The sequence below is a fragment of the Phallusia mammillata genome, chromosome 8 (genome assembly GCF_965637545.1).
Source record: "Phallusia mammillata chromosome 8, kaPhaMamm4.hap1.1, whole genome shotgun sequence".
Taxonomy (NCBI): Eukaryota; Metazoa; Chordata; class Ascidiacea; order Phlebobranchia; family Ascidiidae; genus Phallusia; species Phallusia mammillata.
In genome coordinates, this window is record NC_137259.1 from 12,887,874 (window position 1) to 12,906,744 (window position 18,871).

Consider the following 18,871-nt stretch of genomic DNA (forward strand, 5'->3'; position numbering starts at 1 on the left):
TGTTGTATTTTTTTATTTGAAATGCAAATTGTGTTAACTTTAGGGACATTTGTTTTCTGTTTGTCTTATGTTTATGGGGCTAGATACGAATACTGCAGAGATGGTGTTGTTGGATTCTGCACAGTGGAAGGTAAGAAATATTTTCTTCTGTGTCATCCTAAATATGAAAAACTATTGTTCCTTTAAAATTAAGACACTTGTTGGCACACCATTTTATCAATTTATTGTGTGACCAAAGTGGTTATAAACAGGTGTAACTGACATGGCCCCTCATATCACTGATGATGTCGAGAGCATTTGCCTAAACCAGGGGTGTCCAACTCAAACAAACCGCCGTGCCAATTTTGGTTTCAAAATATACTCGCGTGCCAGCCTTTGGTACTTTTTCCAAACCATGTCTTAAACTTATTAACGGCAGGGGCTCAATCCGAGTATTTGGTCAATATGTAGAACCCTACTAAACGGTTAGAAAAAAATGGGGCACTGGAGTACTTTGTGTGCGTCAAAAACTTATCTTTGTTCAAGTTACGTCGGTTTAAAATGTTTTTCCAACTAAACACAAATGCGTTTGTAGTCACGTAATTAATTGAACAGACATCGGTTGAAACGCAACAATTACAATTGTTTCGAAATAAACGGGCATTTTATTGCGACATAAACATGGCACGTTCACTAACGTTTTAGTATTATGTGGCGCAATATATTATGTGGCGCAAAATATTTTTTTGATAAATTTCATGGGCCAACATTAAACAATGCAAGGGGTTTATAGCCGCTTTTAGATGTTGTTATGTAGGTTTGCATTACCGATTCCTAAGCCGTGTTCAATGTCCGTTTGCAAAGCACTGCAACGGCCCAAACTTGATTCAAGATGACCTAAGTTTAGGCGTCAACAATACACGGTCAGCTATATTTGAAACGTGAATTGGTTTTACTTTTATTTCCTGCGTAACAAGTTCTTTAAAAACTAAATCGTTGTTAAAATGACTGATTCGGCAAATCGTCCTTTCGGTATGTGCATATAGGTTATTAGACGCACAGCAAACACCCCAACCACACAAAGAAATGTGTCAAGTGACTATTTACAATATAATGTGACAGAAACTACAGGCTAAAACACAGAAAAGGTTTTGGTATATAGTCGCATACGGCCGAAGTATCGTACGGGTACATATATACTGCACATGGTATAGGTATCGGCGCTATTGATCAAAAGTCGCACCCCTGGCATTTTTTTGAAACTCTACGCATATGGCAAGGAGGCTTTAAATTTTGTCAAAAACGAACAAATCAATTAGTGGGTTGTGTAACTTTACCACTGGTAATCTTTACAGAAGTTAGAATAAAGGCCAAGAAGAATCAATAGAAACAAATTCAATTGCGTGACAAATCCTAATTTTTACTATCTGAATGTGGAAAAGCTCGCATGCCATTTTCAAATGCTCTGCGTGCCACTTTAGGCACGCGTGCCACGTGTTGGACACCCCTGGCCTAAACATTTAAATGATAAAGCATGTTGCTTTTACATCTATTTATGCCAGGGGTGTGCAACCTGTGACCCATTGGTTAAAGGTTGTGCATCCCGCAGTGACGTTTGGATTTCAAATGTACTGGCAAACGAGTCCAGTTATTATGTAGTTTTGAGCAGATTTATGCACCCGGTGTTATTAACTCAATATAGGTATATATTTGGCATACAACAAAGTAAGGTGTTTTTAAAGGTGCAACCTGCTACCTAATCATAATAATTGTATTCGGCCCCATATTGACAAAGGTTGCACACCCCTGATTTAGTCCATTGTATTCTAAATCAATTTGGGCCATTCTACTTCTGTTACTAATATTACAGTTCGAAAGGTAAACATATATTTTAAATGAAATGTTTTGTGACATGTATGCAGCAAATTGTAATTTTTGAATTGAAAACCCCTGTTTAGAAGGTGGCTTCATTTGAATTCTTTACAATGATATCTTTAAATTACCACATAGCACATATTTTCTTGATATGTTTTAGAACAGTAATTTTCAACCTACTCTACCCATAACCAGCAACGCCTACACCTGCTCTGGAGTAAAATAAATTGATAAACTATCAAGTGAATTGGCTCGTACTAGTTTTGTACATTTATAAGTTGTATTAGAGTAATTAGGCTGCAGAGTGTCGTCATTATTTTTGTTGGGTGGTCTAGTGCAAAGGTATTTCATCATAAAAGGGTACCATGGGTGATAAAAGGATGAAAAACACTGTTTTAAAAAACTTTGTTAGGAGGTTTAAAAAGAAATATTTAATTATTTATTACAACATATTTTTTTATAAAACCAGTTAAATGTTATAAAAATATAAACAAATATAAGTTTTAAAATAAATACAAATAATAAATCATTGCAACTTTAATTTTATGTTTTAAAAGAGTTTGAAGTTATGCTGAAAATCTTCATAACCAATGCTAGGCAACAGCTTGGAAGTCAGCATACTGTTTTCATATAAAAATTTTGGCAGCATTTTACAATAGTAAATATTGATTAATTTAAAATAAACAACAGTTTTACATGCAACAGAAAGTTAGCTATATTGATAAAAAATACTGATTACCTTATAAATTTGTTCACAGTAACTTGCTTGTTTCAGCTGTCATGTATACGCCATGGTCTACAAACGAGTCACCAGCTCCACAGCCAACAGTGGAAAGTTTTACTTGTTTTACACCAAAAAATTCAAGCTCGATTGGCTTGAACATTACATGGTCCCAAGCTGGTATGTTTTAAAGATGTTGTGTTTAAACCTCCTATTTGTATTTTAGGTTTAAAGCAATTAAAATTTGACATACTTTTTTGTGAAAAAAATAACAACTTTCATTTAAATTATATCTTAGTTTATTAAACTGTAATATTAGATATTTCCACAATTGTACATTGTAATATTAGATGTACATTTTAAAGCTACAACTTATTGTAATTTTAATCTTGGGCTGTTTAAAGTAGATCAGCCAGCAACGTTTCAAGTAGGAATTTGAACCTTTGTAGATTTGCATGCAATCACATCACAATATTATGTCGATAACTTCGGCATCTAAATGTATGCATACATGTTAAATGATTTTTTTTATTTAGACAAAATAACAATGCAATGACACAATAAGTAACATGGTTGCTATTCAACTTAGTATTCGTCTTGTACATGCAGATACATTTTTAAGGTTATTATAGGGCAGTGGTTCTCAACTCGTTTCAGGCCATGGGCCACCGCCCCAGTAAAAATAATATCGTGGACCATTTTATTTTTGAGCAAGATCATAGTCAGCATACAAAACTACTCTTTGGGCTTGAACCACTGTTCTAGGGGGTTTACCATGTGAATGCATTGCATACCGATTGTTAAACTAACAATTTTTAAATACCTTGTTTTTGTGTTGCACTGGACATATACAGCAAAATATTTGTACTGTTTATGAAAAAAAAGTTGAAAAGCATGAATAATTTCGTAAAATTCCAGAAATATATATTTCTCCAATTCTATTTGCATAACAAATTGATGATGTCTGTTTTTTTATGGCAAAAATATATATTTTAGTGTTAATAAGTAATGATTTATGCTTGGTATCTTCCTGAATTCAACTGATCCAAAGCAAGAATGTTTTCTTTACATTCTTATGTCCGGATGAGACTCCTTACATACAGAAGTGTTTTAGCTACACAGCCAAAGTTGTAATTATCAAAGTCGATTTTTTTGATTTTTTGTGGAAAGGAGTTTAAATATGAATAAAAATTACTGCATTTGCAGAGCAAGAACTCAAAGGGTTTGTGGAAGGTTACTATATGCACCTTACTTCATTGGAAGGGCTCTTGGATAGAAAATTGCAATTTAAAGTTAACAAATCATCCATGACACAATGGAGGCAGAACAAGAAAGTATGCATTTTACTGCATTGTAAATCATCTTTATATTGTAGCTTGATATCTTTTTATACTTGTTTGTAACTTTTTGTATCATATAAAACAAAAAATAGGTCAGAAATATAGTATTTTTATTTTCTTCAAATTTACACACATGAAAGGTAGAAATCTAAAGATGTGGATTACACCTTGTTTGCAAATACCCATATTTCATTGGTTTCAAAAATTTGAAACTGTATTTACTGAAGAAAATGCTGTTGCACTATTTTTTGTTGGTTGGACATTAAAACTTCAAAGCTTATTTTAAGATATGCATTAACTCCCTGAAACATGCATGTAGATCACGGCATATGCATCCATAAGCAGTGGTTGGATTCAACCGGTCTGCACCTGTTCTATAGAACCGTCTCACAAAATTTTATGAGATCAGTGAACCAGTTAGCATTACTGGTTAGTGTCAATGGATTTTGTAACAGAACCTGCTAAAAATATGACTTCCGGCTGACAAAAAAATTAAATCCCACCACTGTCCATGAACCACAGTAGGCCAGGCCCATTAAAGCATTATACCTAATCATGTTGGCCTCCCAAACATTCCCATATGGCAAGACACAGGTTAAAAATAGCATGTAGTTGGATTCCTGGTAAAACTGACATCAAGCCATTGTAAAACAACATGAAATTATCATCTAACTTGGTTTTTAACTTTTAAATGTCGTTTGCAGGTGTTTATTAACTACATATACATTGGAAAGATGGGAGATATTAGAACACATCAGACTGTATTTCTTGAACTTCACTCTTTGCCAATGTATCAAATAAACACTACAAACCAAGGTGTTTTGGAAGTGCTAAAATGTACTGGTAGGTTGTTCTGTGCTGCTGTACTTGCTACGATATTAGTCTAAAAATTATGTGTGTTATTGAGGTGTGAAAATATAATGTTTGCAAATTATTTACCTGGTTGCCTTTCATGCAAGTATAATTTTTACACAAGTAGTCTTGCAATTATTTTTTGTCTGCAAACATTACATTCGAATAGTTCAATGAATTTGTTCGGTTCCACCAATATAACCCCTGGATTGGTTATCACTAATTTGCTTGTACTGCTAGAAACAATGTCTATTGAGTAAAATAAGTCCCATAAGGTAGTGTTTGCCATTTCTGCCTAAATTTGCAGATGATAGCTCTGAAGTTCAGTCCTATCATGTGAGTGAAAATTCACGAACTGTCGCATTTACAACAACAACTTTACCCAATGGTGAGTAAGCAGTTTTCATTCCTAACCAGTTTGACAATTCCACAAGCTGAAACTTTTGCCCAATCATGCATACATTTTTTTACATAGTGTTTTAACTTGTACCAATTTGCTAATCTTTCAAATACAATTTTGAGTTAAGCTAAAAAAAAATTTAATTAGATGGCAAAAACATTGATTTATTTTAAAAGGATTGATTCACTGCAGACAATACTTTTTAAATAAATTTAAACCCTGGTTTTGGGGGGTCAATGCATGAAAAATAAGGCAAAAGGAAAACCTGTGTAAGAAACTTTATGTGTGCCCAAGTGTTGAATAATCCTTTTCAAGAACATTTTAATGTTTTAAAGGAAACATTTGAAGAAAGTTTCAATGTGAAACCATTAAACCAGTCGCTGAATTTTTATTGTTTTACAAAACAAATGCTTTTCATGTTTATATGCATCATCAGTGTCTGACAAACAAGTAGTAACATGATAAAACAACATTGATGATGCTTATAAAAGCGAAATACATTGGTTTTGTAAATCAATAAAAACATAGTGACTGATTGAGTGGTTTCACTTTGAAATTTTCTGCAGTCCTAAATAATGACCCTAAATCGTCACAAGCTTTTTGCTTCACTTAGAAAATTTTAAAGAAATTTCATTAATAAGTAAAGATTTATATGAAACATTTATTTAAAAATATCATGCAAGTTGTTTTCGTGTCCTGGTGATATAAAACACAGTTTGCAACCTACAAAAGCAATTACCGCAGAAAAAGATTCAATATAATAATTTTAAATAGTTTCTGATTATTTTAATTTGCACCCTGTTTTGACTTTGATTATTTTTTTCACAAATAATCTTATTTTTGTTTAACTGTTTTATTTGTTTTTTAGACCTTGTGCCCATGCAATCTGATAATTTTGTGAATTGGATTATTGTTGGAACAGTGCTTTCGATTTTTGCTTTATGTGGTTTACAATGTATACTGTACAAAAAAGGTACAATTTGTTTATTTTATACAAATGCTTTAAGAAACCATGGACAAAGATATGGAAATGTGTAATTTTGAACAAACATTAAATTTCTTTAATTTAACACTATTTAGTACCTTTCAAAGGTATTTTGAAACAAGGATGCCAAAGTCACTTGCATAAAGAGATTACCCTGCAAAAAGGTATAGGTATTTATTATTTAAAAAAAATTATTTGTTCTAAAATAGCAATAAAAAATGTTTATGATTATGTTCCTGATTTATCTTATTTTTAGGCCATCATTCGTGGTGTTATTTTGTATTTTTCTTGTTTATGTATATCATTCCAAATTTGATGGCAAAAAAAATGTTGCATTATAAAAGTGAACATTTGGGGATACAGAATTGGATATGTATTGCAATTGAAACAGCTTCAACATTTCAATTTGTTTTACAGATATTTATTGCTCATATACTATATTTTCCAATGTTCAAACTAAATTAAAAAAATTATATCATTTTCACATACAAGACTCTTTAATAATATAATGTTCTGATTAGTTTGCCATTATTGCAGGCCTTGTTAATATTGATGTAAAAAATATATTAGCTGGCAGATGGTGTTTGTCCACAAAAAATGATTAACCTTGTTTGTATGTTTTTAATGACATCGATTATATATACATGTGCTATTTTGAGATTGTGAGAAGAGCTATTTAATGCTATCCACGGTAAGGGAGAAATCGCAGGAAATCATTTTTGCATGATATCAAATTCAGATTTCATACTTCATTGTTGTTGAAAGGAGTTGACCTGTTATAGTTTCCTGGTTTTCTTATTTAGATTGCATTATGTGTCAATCAGGGGTAACCAAACTTAACATTTTGGTGTCAATAATGCATTGTATAAGGAAAGAAAATGCTAAATATTCAAACCAGTTGACTTTACGTAAATTAAATGTTGTTTGAATTAGGTTGCCCAAGATCCTACATGAAAGAGATTTTTTATTGCTGAACAAAGAAATAAAAAATTATGTACCGTAAAGCACATAGATCATTTACCGACAGTTATTAAAATCTGTGGAAGGTACCTTCTGTCTTTTTTGCAAAAATGGTGTATTTTTAGCTTGAAATTTTTTCTCACATTTTTGTTGTGGTTGTTTGACCAGGTTTTTTATCACTACAGCACCACATTAGAAAAGGGTAAATTGAGGTTAATGTTAAGACCAGTCTTAATAGCTATGAACGGCTAGTTGCACCTGAAGTGTTGGTAAACAGTTATACTTGCAAGCACAGCAGTTTGGTTGTTGTCAAGTTTTGTATTGCACATGTTTGTTTCTGTGTTAATTGTTTTTATGTCTGTGTAGCTGTGTTTATTAAAAACAATGTCTATCAACTGAAGTCTAAGAAGTTTTTATGAAATATTTTTGTAAGTCATCAACTATCCTATAAGATGTATGATGTATAATTTTTTTCTACAGACTGTTTTTATATAGACCATACTGTTTTGATATTTTCAATTACTCCACAAATCATTAGGCAAAAGTAGTTTGAGACAGATAAAGATTAAGAAACACTGATTAAATACTACAGAAAATATAAACACCACAACTATAATCTTTTTGTTTTATTTTTAAGAATGCAAGAGAACATTTCTTGTACTGGTCAGTACCAACGGAGATAATAGTAACTCTCTTTACTACAAAGCAGCCCTGTATTTTTCAAACTTTCTAAAACACAATGAAAATCATGATGTTGTGTGCAACTTGTGGGAGCAAACATGTGACAATGCAGCAAAGTGGACTACTGAGAAATTAAAAAAAGCATCTGTGGTCATTTTATTTTGCACTCCATCTGGTAAAAAAACTTGGAAAAATTTCACATCTGTTCGACACAGCTGCTATGCTGATCCATTTGTTACTGGCATGGAAGCATTTGTAAATAATGAAAGTGCTGCCATTATTGGTAAAGGAACAAACTTTTATGTTGCATTTGTCGATACTGATTCCTCAAAGTCAATCCCAGATGTTCCTCAGTTAAAATCGATTACCATCAAAGTTCCGGAAGAGATAAAAAAGTTGTACCCAATCCCAAAATCCTGTGATGTAGCAAAAAAACAACTTTATTGCCTGAATGATGTTGTTACAAGAATAAGAAATGGTCTTGAAGAAACGTATGTAAACTTGGGTGACCATGTCCCTATGTTACATAATACTGAGAGATTTTGTACCCCTGTTGTACAGCTCATTGATAGCATCCACACTTCTTCAATTGCTAGTAATGATTATTTTGGAGCTAGTGAACCGTCATGTGATGGCATTGGTTGCTCATGTAATGATCTTTCATTATGACACACACACGTTTTTATTTTGCTTTTTTCTCCATTTTTCAAATATGGAGCCATGATTAAGAAAATTGGTTTAGGAAATTTTGTTTGTTTTCTGACAAGATTTGTCATTTACCATGTGCAGTTTATTACCATATGCAGTTTATTACCATATGCAGTTTAAATGTTGGTTTACTTTCTGTTTATTTTATATGCAATAACAAAATGATGCTTTTATTTTTTGTAGTGCCTGACTTTCCTGTCTTAAATAACAAAATTTCGCAGACAACAAGACTGTTATGGTTTAATGCAATGTTATGTGTTTCTTGAACTCAAATCAAACTCCAATGCACAAGTTTTAGTTATTTACTGTATATATGTCTTTTGCATCTTCAATTTGCTTTGGTGATTTGTCTTCATTTTTTTACTCGTGTATTTTTGTATTTTTTTAAACTTTTACCTAACCATATTTTTGTTTCAGTTTTCCTTTAGGATTCAGGTGCCAATGAATTTTTCCTTTTTTTCTTTTTTTCTTTGCTCTGTTGTCGTATGTTATGGTGAAACCGTAACAATTTTCTGCACTGGATACAGTTGTAACAGAAATAATGTAGCTCCTGATCAACCATACCTCTGCTCAGTAGCAGGTAACAATTTCCGTAAACAGACAATTCTGTTTGTTTGCAAACGAACAAATTCTTACAATTGGTTGAGTTGCATTTATATTAAAAATATTAAACAACCTGGACTACATGACATTTTCTAGTTAGTTTGTAAAAACTTACAAGTTAGGAAACTAACTTATTTCAAAGTAAATTGCTTCTAATCTCTGTGCATTTTTAAAGTAATTTTAATATAATATTAAACTGCAATTGTGTCTTTATTATTTCTGTATATTTTTTGATTCAATTTTACCAGTACTTTTGTTTAGATTTTAGCAATACTGTATGAATATTTGAATAATATTGAATTATATCTGCGTTTTAAGATCACCAAAGCGGGAAAGAAGATGGAACTAATAAAACAGCACCTGCAGCCGACAAAGCAGAAAGCTCATATTTCATTTACACTCGAGATGGGGAGGATAAAATTGGCCTCAATGTTGTATGGAAGTATCCTGGTGATTAATCAAAATGTTTAAAATCTGCCTTTTATTGTATTCTTTGGTCGAATTATTTAAATTTGAACCTTAGTATATTTTGTGCCTAAAAACTTTTATTGTATTTTTTACAGTACACTTTTTATAACAAGTGTATGTTTAGAATACCAGCTACTCAATTTGACCTCAAAATTATTCAAGTTGAATCTTGGTCAGTCTTGGGCAGAGACCAGAACAATATACATTGCAGTGAATGAAAATGTGCAGCATGAAAACCACACTACTAACAGAATGGTATTTACAACAAATGTTAACTGATTCAATATTAAAAGTAAAGAATTATGGTTTTAAATTACCAACTACTCATTTAAGCACTATTCGGGCCTAAAATTTTAGAGAGTAAGCAACTACTGCTAACAACTAAAATTAACTGATTCCAAAATTAGAAGTAAAACAACTATGGTTTCAAATTACCAACTACTTATTTAAGTGCGATTCAGGCATAAAATGTTAGAGAGTGAGCAACTACTGCTAACAACTGAAGTTGAAAAATGCCACAATAGCGGGGCTTCATAAACTTTTATGTACAACTGTTTCAAACAGCTTGATTTTTCCTTGGACTTTTGTGATGAAGAAGGGCAGTTGTTTATGCAACTAGACAAAAACTATACTTGGACTATTTGGACTTATCCACTACATTTTTTGAAAACAAAAATTATTTGCAAAAATGTGCATGTGTCAATTCCTGGTAGGTCTAAAAGCAGTTTTATTTAATTTTAGTTGTTTAGTTTGCTTACATAAAACAATGTAGATGCATAATGCACATTTTTGTTCATGCCTAAACAAACATATGCTAAAATAACTTGAAAAAATTCTTTGCAGGTTGTGATAATCACAATTTGAGTTCGTTTTCTGGTTGCAACCATGATGACAGTGGAGGTATATATACTGTATGAACTATATTTCTTGTAGCAGAATGCACAAACTGTATATTCTGTTTTAATAAAGGCCAAACATTTGCTTTTAAAATGAAGGTTTGTGGACCATAAGACTGGTATGTTCAAAACACAAATGATAACTTCATGTTTGAACCAACTATGCATTAGGTTTACAGGTTGCATAAAAAAAGCAGATGTATGTTATTGCTTGGTGCTTCATGTTTTTTGAAACTTATCAATAAAACCTGTTGTTTTATTCAAAGTTTTTCTATTTTAATGGTGAAAATAACGGCCCAAATAGACGTTAAAAGCGACATGCTTTATTGATCAAACGTTTCGGCAAATGCTCATGCCATCATCAGTGATAATAGACGTTTTTCTATTTTATTTTGCAAAACCAGATGGTAGCTCGACTGATCAAGAACAAGAGGATGAAGAAGATGCAGAACAAGTTATAGAAAAAACTGCAGAACAATATGAAGAACAAGATTTACAGCAAGATTCCTATTTTTATGTGACTGTTGCCTTCATTTGTGGGTTTTCCCTTTTGCTTATAGGTCTTGTGTGCAAAGGTATGTTTGTCATCGCAAAGCTATTGAACAAAAAAAAAACTTTTTACCATAGCAGTGTCTGTGGTTTCCATCCTTCAATATATGTGTGCAAATGTATAACTGTTTTAGACAAATGTATGTTTATTACAACTTCAGTGAATAGTGTTTTCAGAATTATCGCTTCTTCGTTTGTTTTTAGTTTTAAAAATTATTCAGGGACAAAACAGTAATTTTATGGATTAAAGCAGCTGTTTAAAAAACATTTTTAGTTTTGTACATCTGACCCACCTGCTGAGAATATGTAACAAATGCTATTTAAGCCTTTTATTACTTGATTTCATTTCATTGTAGGTATACATCAGTACATCAAGATTTACCACACAAAAATAGCAAGTAAGTTGGAAAAGCTGTAATAATATCACATGATTCTAACCTTTTCACCTATTTTTACCCAGATGGTCAACATCTTTTATTCCTTATAAACACAAAAAATGAAGATGATAAATACTTGAATGCTGCCCAACAATTGACAACACATCTGCAAAATGTTGGAAAAGTGAAAGTGAATTTTAATCTTTGGGAGAATAATGAATCATCAACACAACCCCATTGGACTCAAAACCGATTTGAACAAGCCGGTCATATAATCCTTCTGTGCACATCAAAGGGAAAAGAAATCTTGGCAACACAAGTAGAGTCAAATGACACTGTGAATCCATTTATTACTGGTGTACAACTGGCAAAAGTACTGAATTTAAACCAAAACAAACGAATCACCCTGGCATATTTTGAAAATGATGATGCCCACTGTTTACCTCCAGGATATGGGTTCCTGTTCAAACTTAAACTTGGAATTAAAGTTTTCTGTTTGTCAACACATTTAAAACAGTTTTTTCAGCATGTTGCAGGGAAGTCGGCAAAACAGCTTGTGAAAAAAATACCATCACTTGATGAAATGGCAAACAGTGAAGATGATACACTCGAAACCACTGAATTTATTTTATAAAATATGTATTTTTTATATTACCAGTATGACACAAATCAAGTAACCGAACAGTTTCACTAGATATTTCCGTAGAATGTTTTTAGGTTTGTGCTGCCTTTTGCTGCTTGTTAAAAATGGACAAGAATAAAGCTGAATAAATTATTTGGGGCTATGTTGCTTTTTAAACTGTTTATTCAACTACATTTGTTGCATAACTTTCTAACAAGCAAAAATTGTTTAATATTAGTTTCTTGCTTTAGTTATTATCCTACATGACTTTATTTAGCCTTTGCCAATCTTTTAATTATGTTTTGTCTTTTTTGTTGTTAAATTACACACATATTACCAACGTGTTCTGTTAATAGCCTGTTCCTTGACATTATTTGTTGTTTCAATGTATCTGCAATTGATTTCTTCACCAATTTATGTATATTGTGTATGCTGTTTAGTAGAAGTTTTGTCCTACCTGCCATGTGGTCTTCCATATACACTATCTGCCTTATCAATGATCTATATGCATTCCTTGTGTTTTGGGTAAAATCTTTTTTGTTGGTTGAACAAACTGTTTGATGTGTTTTATATGTTTTATATCCTCTGTCTGTTTTGTTTCAGGAAATATTTCAATAGTTTAAATGTTTACTGACCATGTGCTAATTTGTATTTCAACTGGATCCAAATGTTCAGGTAAGAGTTGTTATTTTATTAAAATATAGCTTAAAATATAATAACCAAGTTTTTAATTTGTTCAACATCATAGTGTTGGTTAAAACTTAAATCAATATCAACATTTTTGTGTGTGGAAGTTATGACTTAAGACTTAAGTTCTATATTAAAATTGTGCTTTCCACAAAATCACCAAAAAAAACTTTTTGGCATTTTAATTATAAATCATCAAGAAAAAATGTTGCAAAACCAGACATTTTCCAAATGATCTCGACAATAACAAATAATAAAGGTAAAATAGAAGGCAGCAAAACTAGAAGTGTTTTTTAGTAAGTAATGAATTGTTTTTGAAATGCAGTCACACAATGTAGATTGGCTTAAAGGGTGCAATGGGATTTTTTAGGTAATTTGTTTAACAGTTAAATCAGTGTGAGATAGCATTATCCATTCCTTCAGAGGTAATTTGTTTGCAGTTAAACAGTGGCTCATTGTCTGGCACCAGTTGAAACAAAGGAAACTTTAATTCAAGTTAATATTACAGTCATGAATAAATCTAAATTAAAGCTGAGGAATGGATAATGCTATATCACATTGATTTAACTGTTCCACCAATGTGCAAGATCCCAAGCGAGATATAGACTAAAGAAAACATAATGGTTACACTGCAAGGTTTATTAGGATGCATGCTGTAATACAAGGTTTGTTGTATTGATAGTATTGTAAGATTTGTGTGTGTAATATAGTCGAAAATGTTTTGGAAACGTTGCTTATTTTGTAGCAGTTTTGAAATGTTTTTGAAAACTATTATGGGTGCAAAACATCTGCTGTTGTTGTATTTGCTGTGAGAGGACTAAATGGTTGTTCAATATATTTAACAACCCAACTAATAGCTGAGTTTTCAGATTTTTTTGTTTTTAAAGCCTTTTTTGGTAGTTTTTAGTAGTGATGCACCGAACCAGCCTTAAAAGGTTCGGCCCGCAAACAAATATTCGGCCACAAGGCCGAAAAAATTTGGCCACAAATTCTAACTGATGTTTTCAACCAAACCTTGTGTCATTGATGCGAGTGGTTTATGGTACTTTTACAATGCGTAAGCTTAACTTAACTTCCGATATTTTGCAGACAAAGTGGGTCCGATTTTTTAGACGCAACAATTAGCTAGTTTGTGACGGTTCATATTCGCGATATATACAGTTCTGTTATAAATTTCATACAAATTAAACAAATAAAAAAATTCGGTTTCTGCCAAATTTTCAAAAAAAGTTCGGGCTGAAACATGGGAAAACAGCTTATTCGGTCGCAATGTTTCGACCAACCAAAACTTTGGTGCATCACTAGTTTTTACCACTAAAACCTAGTTTAATTTCAACTTTTTATTTGCAGTTTGTCTAGTTTATCAGGATTTCCTTTCCTGATTCTTGTTGTTGGATGTTTCTGTAAAACTATAAATATTGAATGTGAAATTACAAACCTAGGAGGAAAATGTGGAAAAACTGGGTTGAAACTGGTTGATGTAGAATCTCTATATGCCTGTAAAGCACAAGGTACATTCACTTGAATTTTTTACAAGATATTTTTTTTTTTTTGGAAATTGGAATAGTGTTTTAATAGGGTTTAGAAAAAAGGTATGAATAATATCAGTTAAAGCACATGCATACCAATGTTATCATATACTTATGAACAAACAAAGAACATAAGTAATTGTTGCCAAAACTAATTGTGTCTTGTTTTTGTTTTTATTTACTGCTTTTTTATTTTATACCAGTGGGGGGACACCCTAAAAGTTCAAGTTCGAAAGCTGCTGCTCCAGCACCTCAAGAAATAAAAAGCTGCTACTATACTTTTGGCCAAGGTCAGGTTAATACTTCGCTTGCTTTGGAGCTTAATTGGACGATGTCAGGTAATCATGTTACTTTCCTTATCTGTAATGAAATGTTGTTTTGTAACAAATTACCAAATTTTTAACACTTGTGCAGAAGAGGAATTTGCAACATCAACTGACAAGTCATTTATTGTATACCTGTCTCGAGCAGGTGCTGAAGAGAAAAAAATTCATGTCCAAGTGAATGATTTATTTAGGCAAGACAGAAAAAACAATAAAAATACTGAGGTGGGTGCTTCATTTGAGATTGTGTATGTCAGTGTGCCCGTAGTGGCATTTTATGTGGTCTGCGACTGCAGTTTCTTAAATGTGTTGTGAATGGCCCATCATAGTTATAAATGTTTTTGGGTTGTGACAACTTGTGACTGCATGCAAAGCTTTGCTTAGTGAAGAAAAAGAATTATTCATGGTACGGACGCAACAAAATACCACGATTTCCATAAATTCCCAATACTGATGTTCTACTGTTAAAATATGTGCAAAAAACATTGTAGGTAAAAGGTGTCACCAATAAACGTGAAATACAGAACTTTTTTTTCAAGTTATTTCACTCAACTAAAGCCCAGGTTAAATAATAAGCCCACTAAACATGTATATATTTTAACCATACTGTATTGTGTTTTAGTTGAATTTTGTCCTACATTACTGTGATGGAAAAAATGGTGTCTATATGGAGCCTGGTTGTAGATATGATTTTACTGTTATGACACTGCCAACTTATGGAAGGTCGACAGATGTAATTAAAAAGACCAGCACTGTTGCAATTCCTAGTGCGTGAAAAGTGATCTTTGTTTTCATAGTGTTTTTACTTAGCATTATATATTTGTGTGAATAACCATGTTCAAATTAATAATGCTCATTTAAATTGATTAACATAATGTTTCAAATGTGGAATGCCACTTTCATGGAAAAGTGCTGCTGGGTCGAGGTTACAACCATGATGGATTTTTACATCTATTTATAGAAACCAGTGGTTTTCAATTTTTTATCTGGTGGCCTCTTTTTGAGCAACCCATTGTAGCTGATGACCCCCTTCTAAAGATTTCCATTGTCTTTTTTGACAATAACTCGATGAAACTTTGACTTCAATTGAATTTGTCTAATGTTTCCTGGGGTCCTGTTATAATAGGCCAGGATAGAAGTCCTAAAATGTAACCCTTTTTAAATTATAAGTTTAACATAGTTACTTTTTTATTGCTTTTAAATGTTTTGCTTTTTTTGATAATAGTTATTTTATTTTGTAATTGTTTTATCAAAAGCCTTTGTGACCCATAAGTTGAAAACTGTTTTAAACCTATGGTTTCCATTGCACAGCTTCACAAGATTTGTTTGCAACATATCATTTAATTATGGGTGTGCAAGAAAAGTGAAAGTTAAAGAAAAGTATAAAATTATTTTTTCCAACACATTTTGTGAATTTTCAAACTTTCTTTTTTCGCAAAACACAAATTAAAAAAAAATTAATAAGCTTTTCAGCATTTTTTCAGAGTTGATTTTTTTATCTAGCCTTATACTTGACTGGTTAGTTAATCTTTAGCAATGCTCAGCTATTATAAGGTCTGGACCAAATTTCATTTTTTGCAGAGTAATACGAGTAATAATATTCTATCATCACATTATATCCAGCCCAGTTTTTAAGTGATTTTCAACCACTGTTTTGCAGAACCTTTTTTGTTAACAAAGGAATTTAATAGTACATTAAGTGGGTATTTTTCTTAAATCCACAGATTGCCATAATCAAGAAATGGATTTTGTTTGTGAAGAAATGAGTAAGTATGCACAGCTACAAATGATATTATTATGGGACCCCTTCCCTGAAGGGGACCCATATTATTTTTGTCTGTATTTTTTCTGTTTCTGTAACCCTGGTTTGTTCAAAACGTTTGGTTAAGAAAGAGTGCTTCAAACGTATTCACATTTACACACATGTTAGGTATTTATCCAAATTTGACTTGTTGGTGCTTTGCGAAGTGTTCCAAAGAATTTCATAACTTTTTATTTGATTCACCCATTTTTCTTTATACCCCAAAATATTTGTTGTTAGCTTGCCAGTCCCTAAAGTTAAAATATAAGGCCTATTGTGCTGAAATTTTAAACAATTGTTTGTACTGGCATTTTTGTTTGCTTTAAAAAATTTTCACATTTTTACAACACACGGGTATAAGAGGAGATAATTGACAGCCAGCTCTGAGTGATACGAAACAATACATCAATGCATACGCAAACATTTCACTAAAAAGCATTTACAAATGCTGTTTTGTTAAATGTAAGTCAGTCGCCAAAAGACTGAACAGGCGTAAATACTTAAAGTAGTATCTTTGTTGCAGTTAACAACAAAATATCGCTAATGTCAAGGTGTCAAGGTGTCTTTTTTAATCAATTTGTATTTTTGTTCTTGGCCATTTAGTGTGAATAACGCAAAGAAATTGAAGAAGTTGCAAATGGTTTGTTTGTTTTGGCCACCTGTTCTATTGTGACACTGCACTGCATGAGTTAGTTTTGTAGTCATGATCCACTTTCTGATCTTGGCATAAAAAAAAATCAAATTTGACAAAAATCTCAAAAACGTCTTGTAACATGTTCTAAATAAAACGATTTCCACAGCACCGCAAGAGGTTTCTACATAACTACATACACATATTGCAACTATGCCAATTTGTTAGTGCTTTAATACTATCAGGAATTTGCGACTGAATTAACATCCTTATTTTGTATTTTTCTTCACAGTTTAGAAATATTTGCATCATATAAATACTGTTTCCTAATTGCATATACACATCTGTGGGGACAAAATCATGTTAGTAGGTCAGATAGTGTCTAGAGTAAATTGTTAAATAGGAAATAGAACATATAAATTGGCAATATGTAGGAAAGCCACATTTCAAGTTTTATTTCAGACGCCTATCCATTTTGTGGTTACAACTATTTAGAAATACCTTCAGATGATTCAACACTACTGGTTCAAACAACCAACAGTACACCCACTGGTTTGATTATCGGGATTTCCATTTCATTGATTGTTATTATTGTAATCATTTTAGCAGGTGCTTATTTTTGCTTTCAAGTCCTAAATAACAACGACCACATTTTTAACAATTATTATTTGTAGTTTTCACAAGAGTTTGCATTGGAAAACGACAAGAACGTGGTAAGTTTGTTTAAACTAATTAAGCAGCTTTAGAGGAAGTTTTTATATTATCATGCTCATCTACTTGTGTGATTTACGCAGGAAAGCAAACAATTTTACTTTTGATGAACCAAACACATGAAGACAAGTCATACCAAGATTCTGCAAATAACTTAGCATCGATTTTGCAAAAATCAAACAGAGTAAATGTTATTTTCAATATGTGGGAGACCAGTTTATCAGTGGCTAATCCAACAGATTGGACGACAGACAAATTACAGTCGTCTCAGCAGGTGGTGTTTTTATGTACTCCAAGAGGGAACGATAATCTCACAAGGAACCAAAACAAAAATGAAACAGTACAGGACTCTTTTATCATTGGTGTAAAAGTTGCAAAGCAGATTTGTCTAAATTCCAATTGTGACAAAAAAATTACAGTTATGTATTTTAAGCCACAAGATAAAAACTGCATTCCCACATTTTACAATTTATCCAAAGTCAAAGTGTTTTGTTTGGCAAAAGAGTTCACAAAATTCTATTTGCACATTACTGGTGGTAAAGTTGCTTCTGACATTGATACTGATGACATGTTCTTCAAATATTTTCGAAATCACAGTAAAAATGATGATAGGACTAATTTGCTCTTAAGTGTTTAGAACATTCTTTGTGTTTTATGCAAAATGTTTTACTTGTGCTGTTATTAATGTATTGTTTCTGTTACTGTCTGCCAAAATTTGTGTTGCTAAAAGTGAACAATATAGCCAATTTGTACTTTAAAATGTGTGATATACTGTGGATATGTGCTTCATACTGTGTATTTTTGTTTGATTTGTTAGCAACATGTTTTCGAATCCCGAGCAAGTGTTTGTAGTGTCTGTAAATATATTCAAAATCGCCGCTGCTTTGTCTTAAATATTGTCAGTAATTGCCAATATTCTGTTACTGTATGCATTTTATTGGTAGCTTGTTGAAAGAAATCATTGTATTTCAATTTTACTATGCATGTCAAGGGTGCTTCTATGTTTCTGTTTTGTACCAAACCTAATTCTTTGTCCATCTCTGAATCTTGATGCATTGTGTTTTTGTCAACAACTTTTTGTTGATTTTTTTTTGACAAATTTATTGATGTGTTTTACTGTTTTTTTATATTATATTGTGTGTTTTTTAGATGTTTTATATTCTCTCTCAGTTT

The 18,871-nt window shown here is 32.0% G+C and overlaps 3 protein-coding genes across 5 annotated transcripts; all 3 read left to right on the plus strand.

The window, feature by feature from the left end:
- On the plus strand, positions 1-8,918 carry LOC145205705 (uncharacterized). Of its 2 annotated transcripts, none has more exons than XM_080078451.1 (8): positions 1-130; positions 2,630-2,755; positions 3,782-3,909; positions 4,620-4,758; positions 5,075-5,155; positions 6,036-6,140; positions 6,260-6,316; positions 7,750-8,918. In XM_080078451.1, the coding sequence occupies exons 1-8, from the start codon at positions 22-24 to the stop codon at positions 8,460-8,462; spliced, it is 1,458 nt and encodes a 485-aa protein (XP_079934577.1). In that variant the 5' UTR covers positions 1-21; the 3' UTR covers positions 8,463-8,918. The 2 variants fall into 2 exon arrangements, with proteins under 2 accessions (XP_079934577.1, XP_079934578.1); XM_080078452.1 differs by lacking the exon at positions 1-130 and adding an exon at positions 1,321-1,857.
- Positions 8,914-12,623, plus strand: LOC145205709 (uncharacterized). The gene is made up of 8 exons (XM_080078456.1): positions 8,914-9,081; positions 9,423-9,554; positions 9,697-9,827; positions 10,137-10,281; positions 10,416-10,472; positions 10,873-11,043; positions 11,374-11,415; positions 11,478-12,623. The coding sequence occupies exons 1-8, from the start codon at positions 8,943-8,945 to the stop codon at positions 12,026-12,028; spliced, it is 1,368 nt and encodes a 455-aa protein (XP_079934582.1). The 5' UTR covers positions 8,914-8,942; the 3' UTR covers positions 12,029-12,623.
- A 2-nt stretch (positions 12,624-12,625) lies between these two features.
- Positions 12,626-18,868, plus strand: LOC145205710 (uncharacterized). Of its 2 annotated transcripts, none has more exons than XM_080078457.1 (9): positions 12,626-12,691; positions 14,054-14,214; positions 14,436-14,570; positions 14,647-14,780; positions 15,178-15,322; positions 16,280-16,321; positions 17,450-17,596; positions 17,662-17,700; positions 17,782-18,868. In XM_080078457.1, exons 1-9 carry the CDS (start codon positions 12,684-12,686, stop codon positions 18,333-18,335), a joined length of 1,365 nt encoding a protein of 454 aa, XP_079934583.1. In that variant the 5' UTR covers positions 12,626-12,683; the 3' UTR covers positions 18,336-18,868. The 2 variants fall into 2 exon arrangements, with proteins under 2 accessions (XP_079934583.1, XP_079934585.1); XM_080078459.1 differs by having other exon boundaries at positions 17,483-17,596.
- Positions 18,869-18,871: the final 3 nt, after the last annotated feature.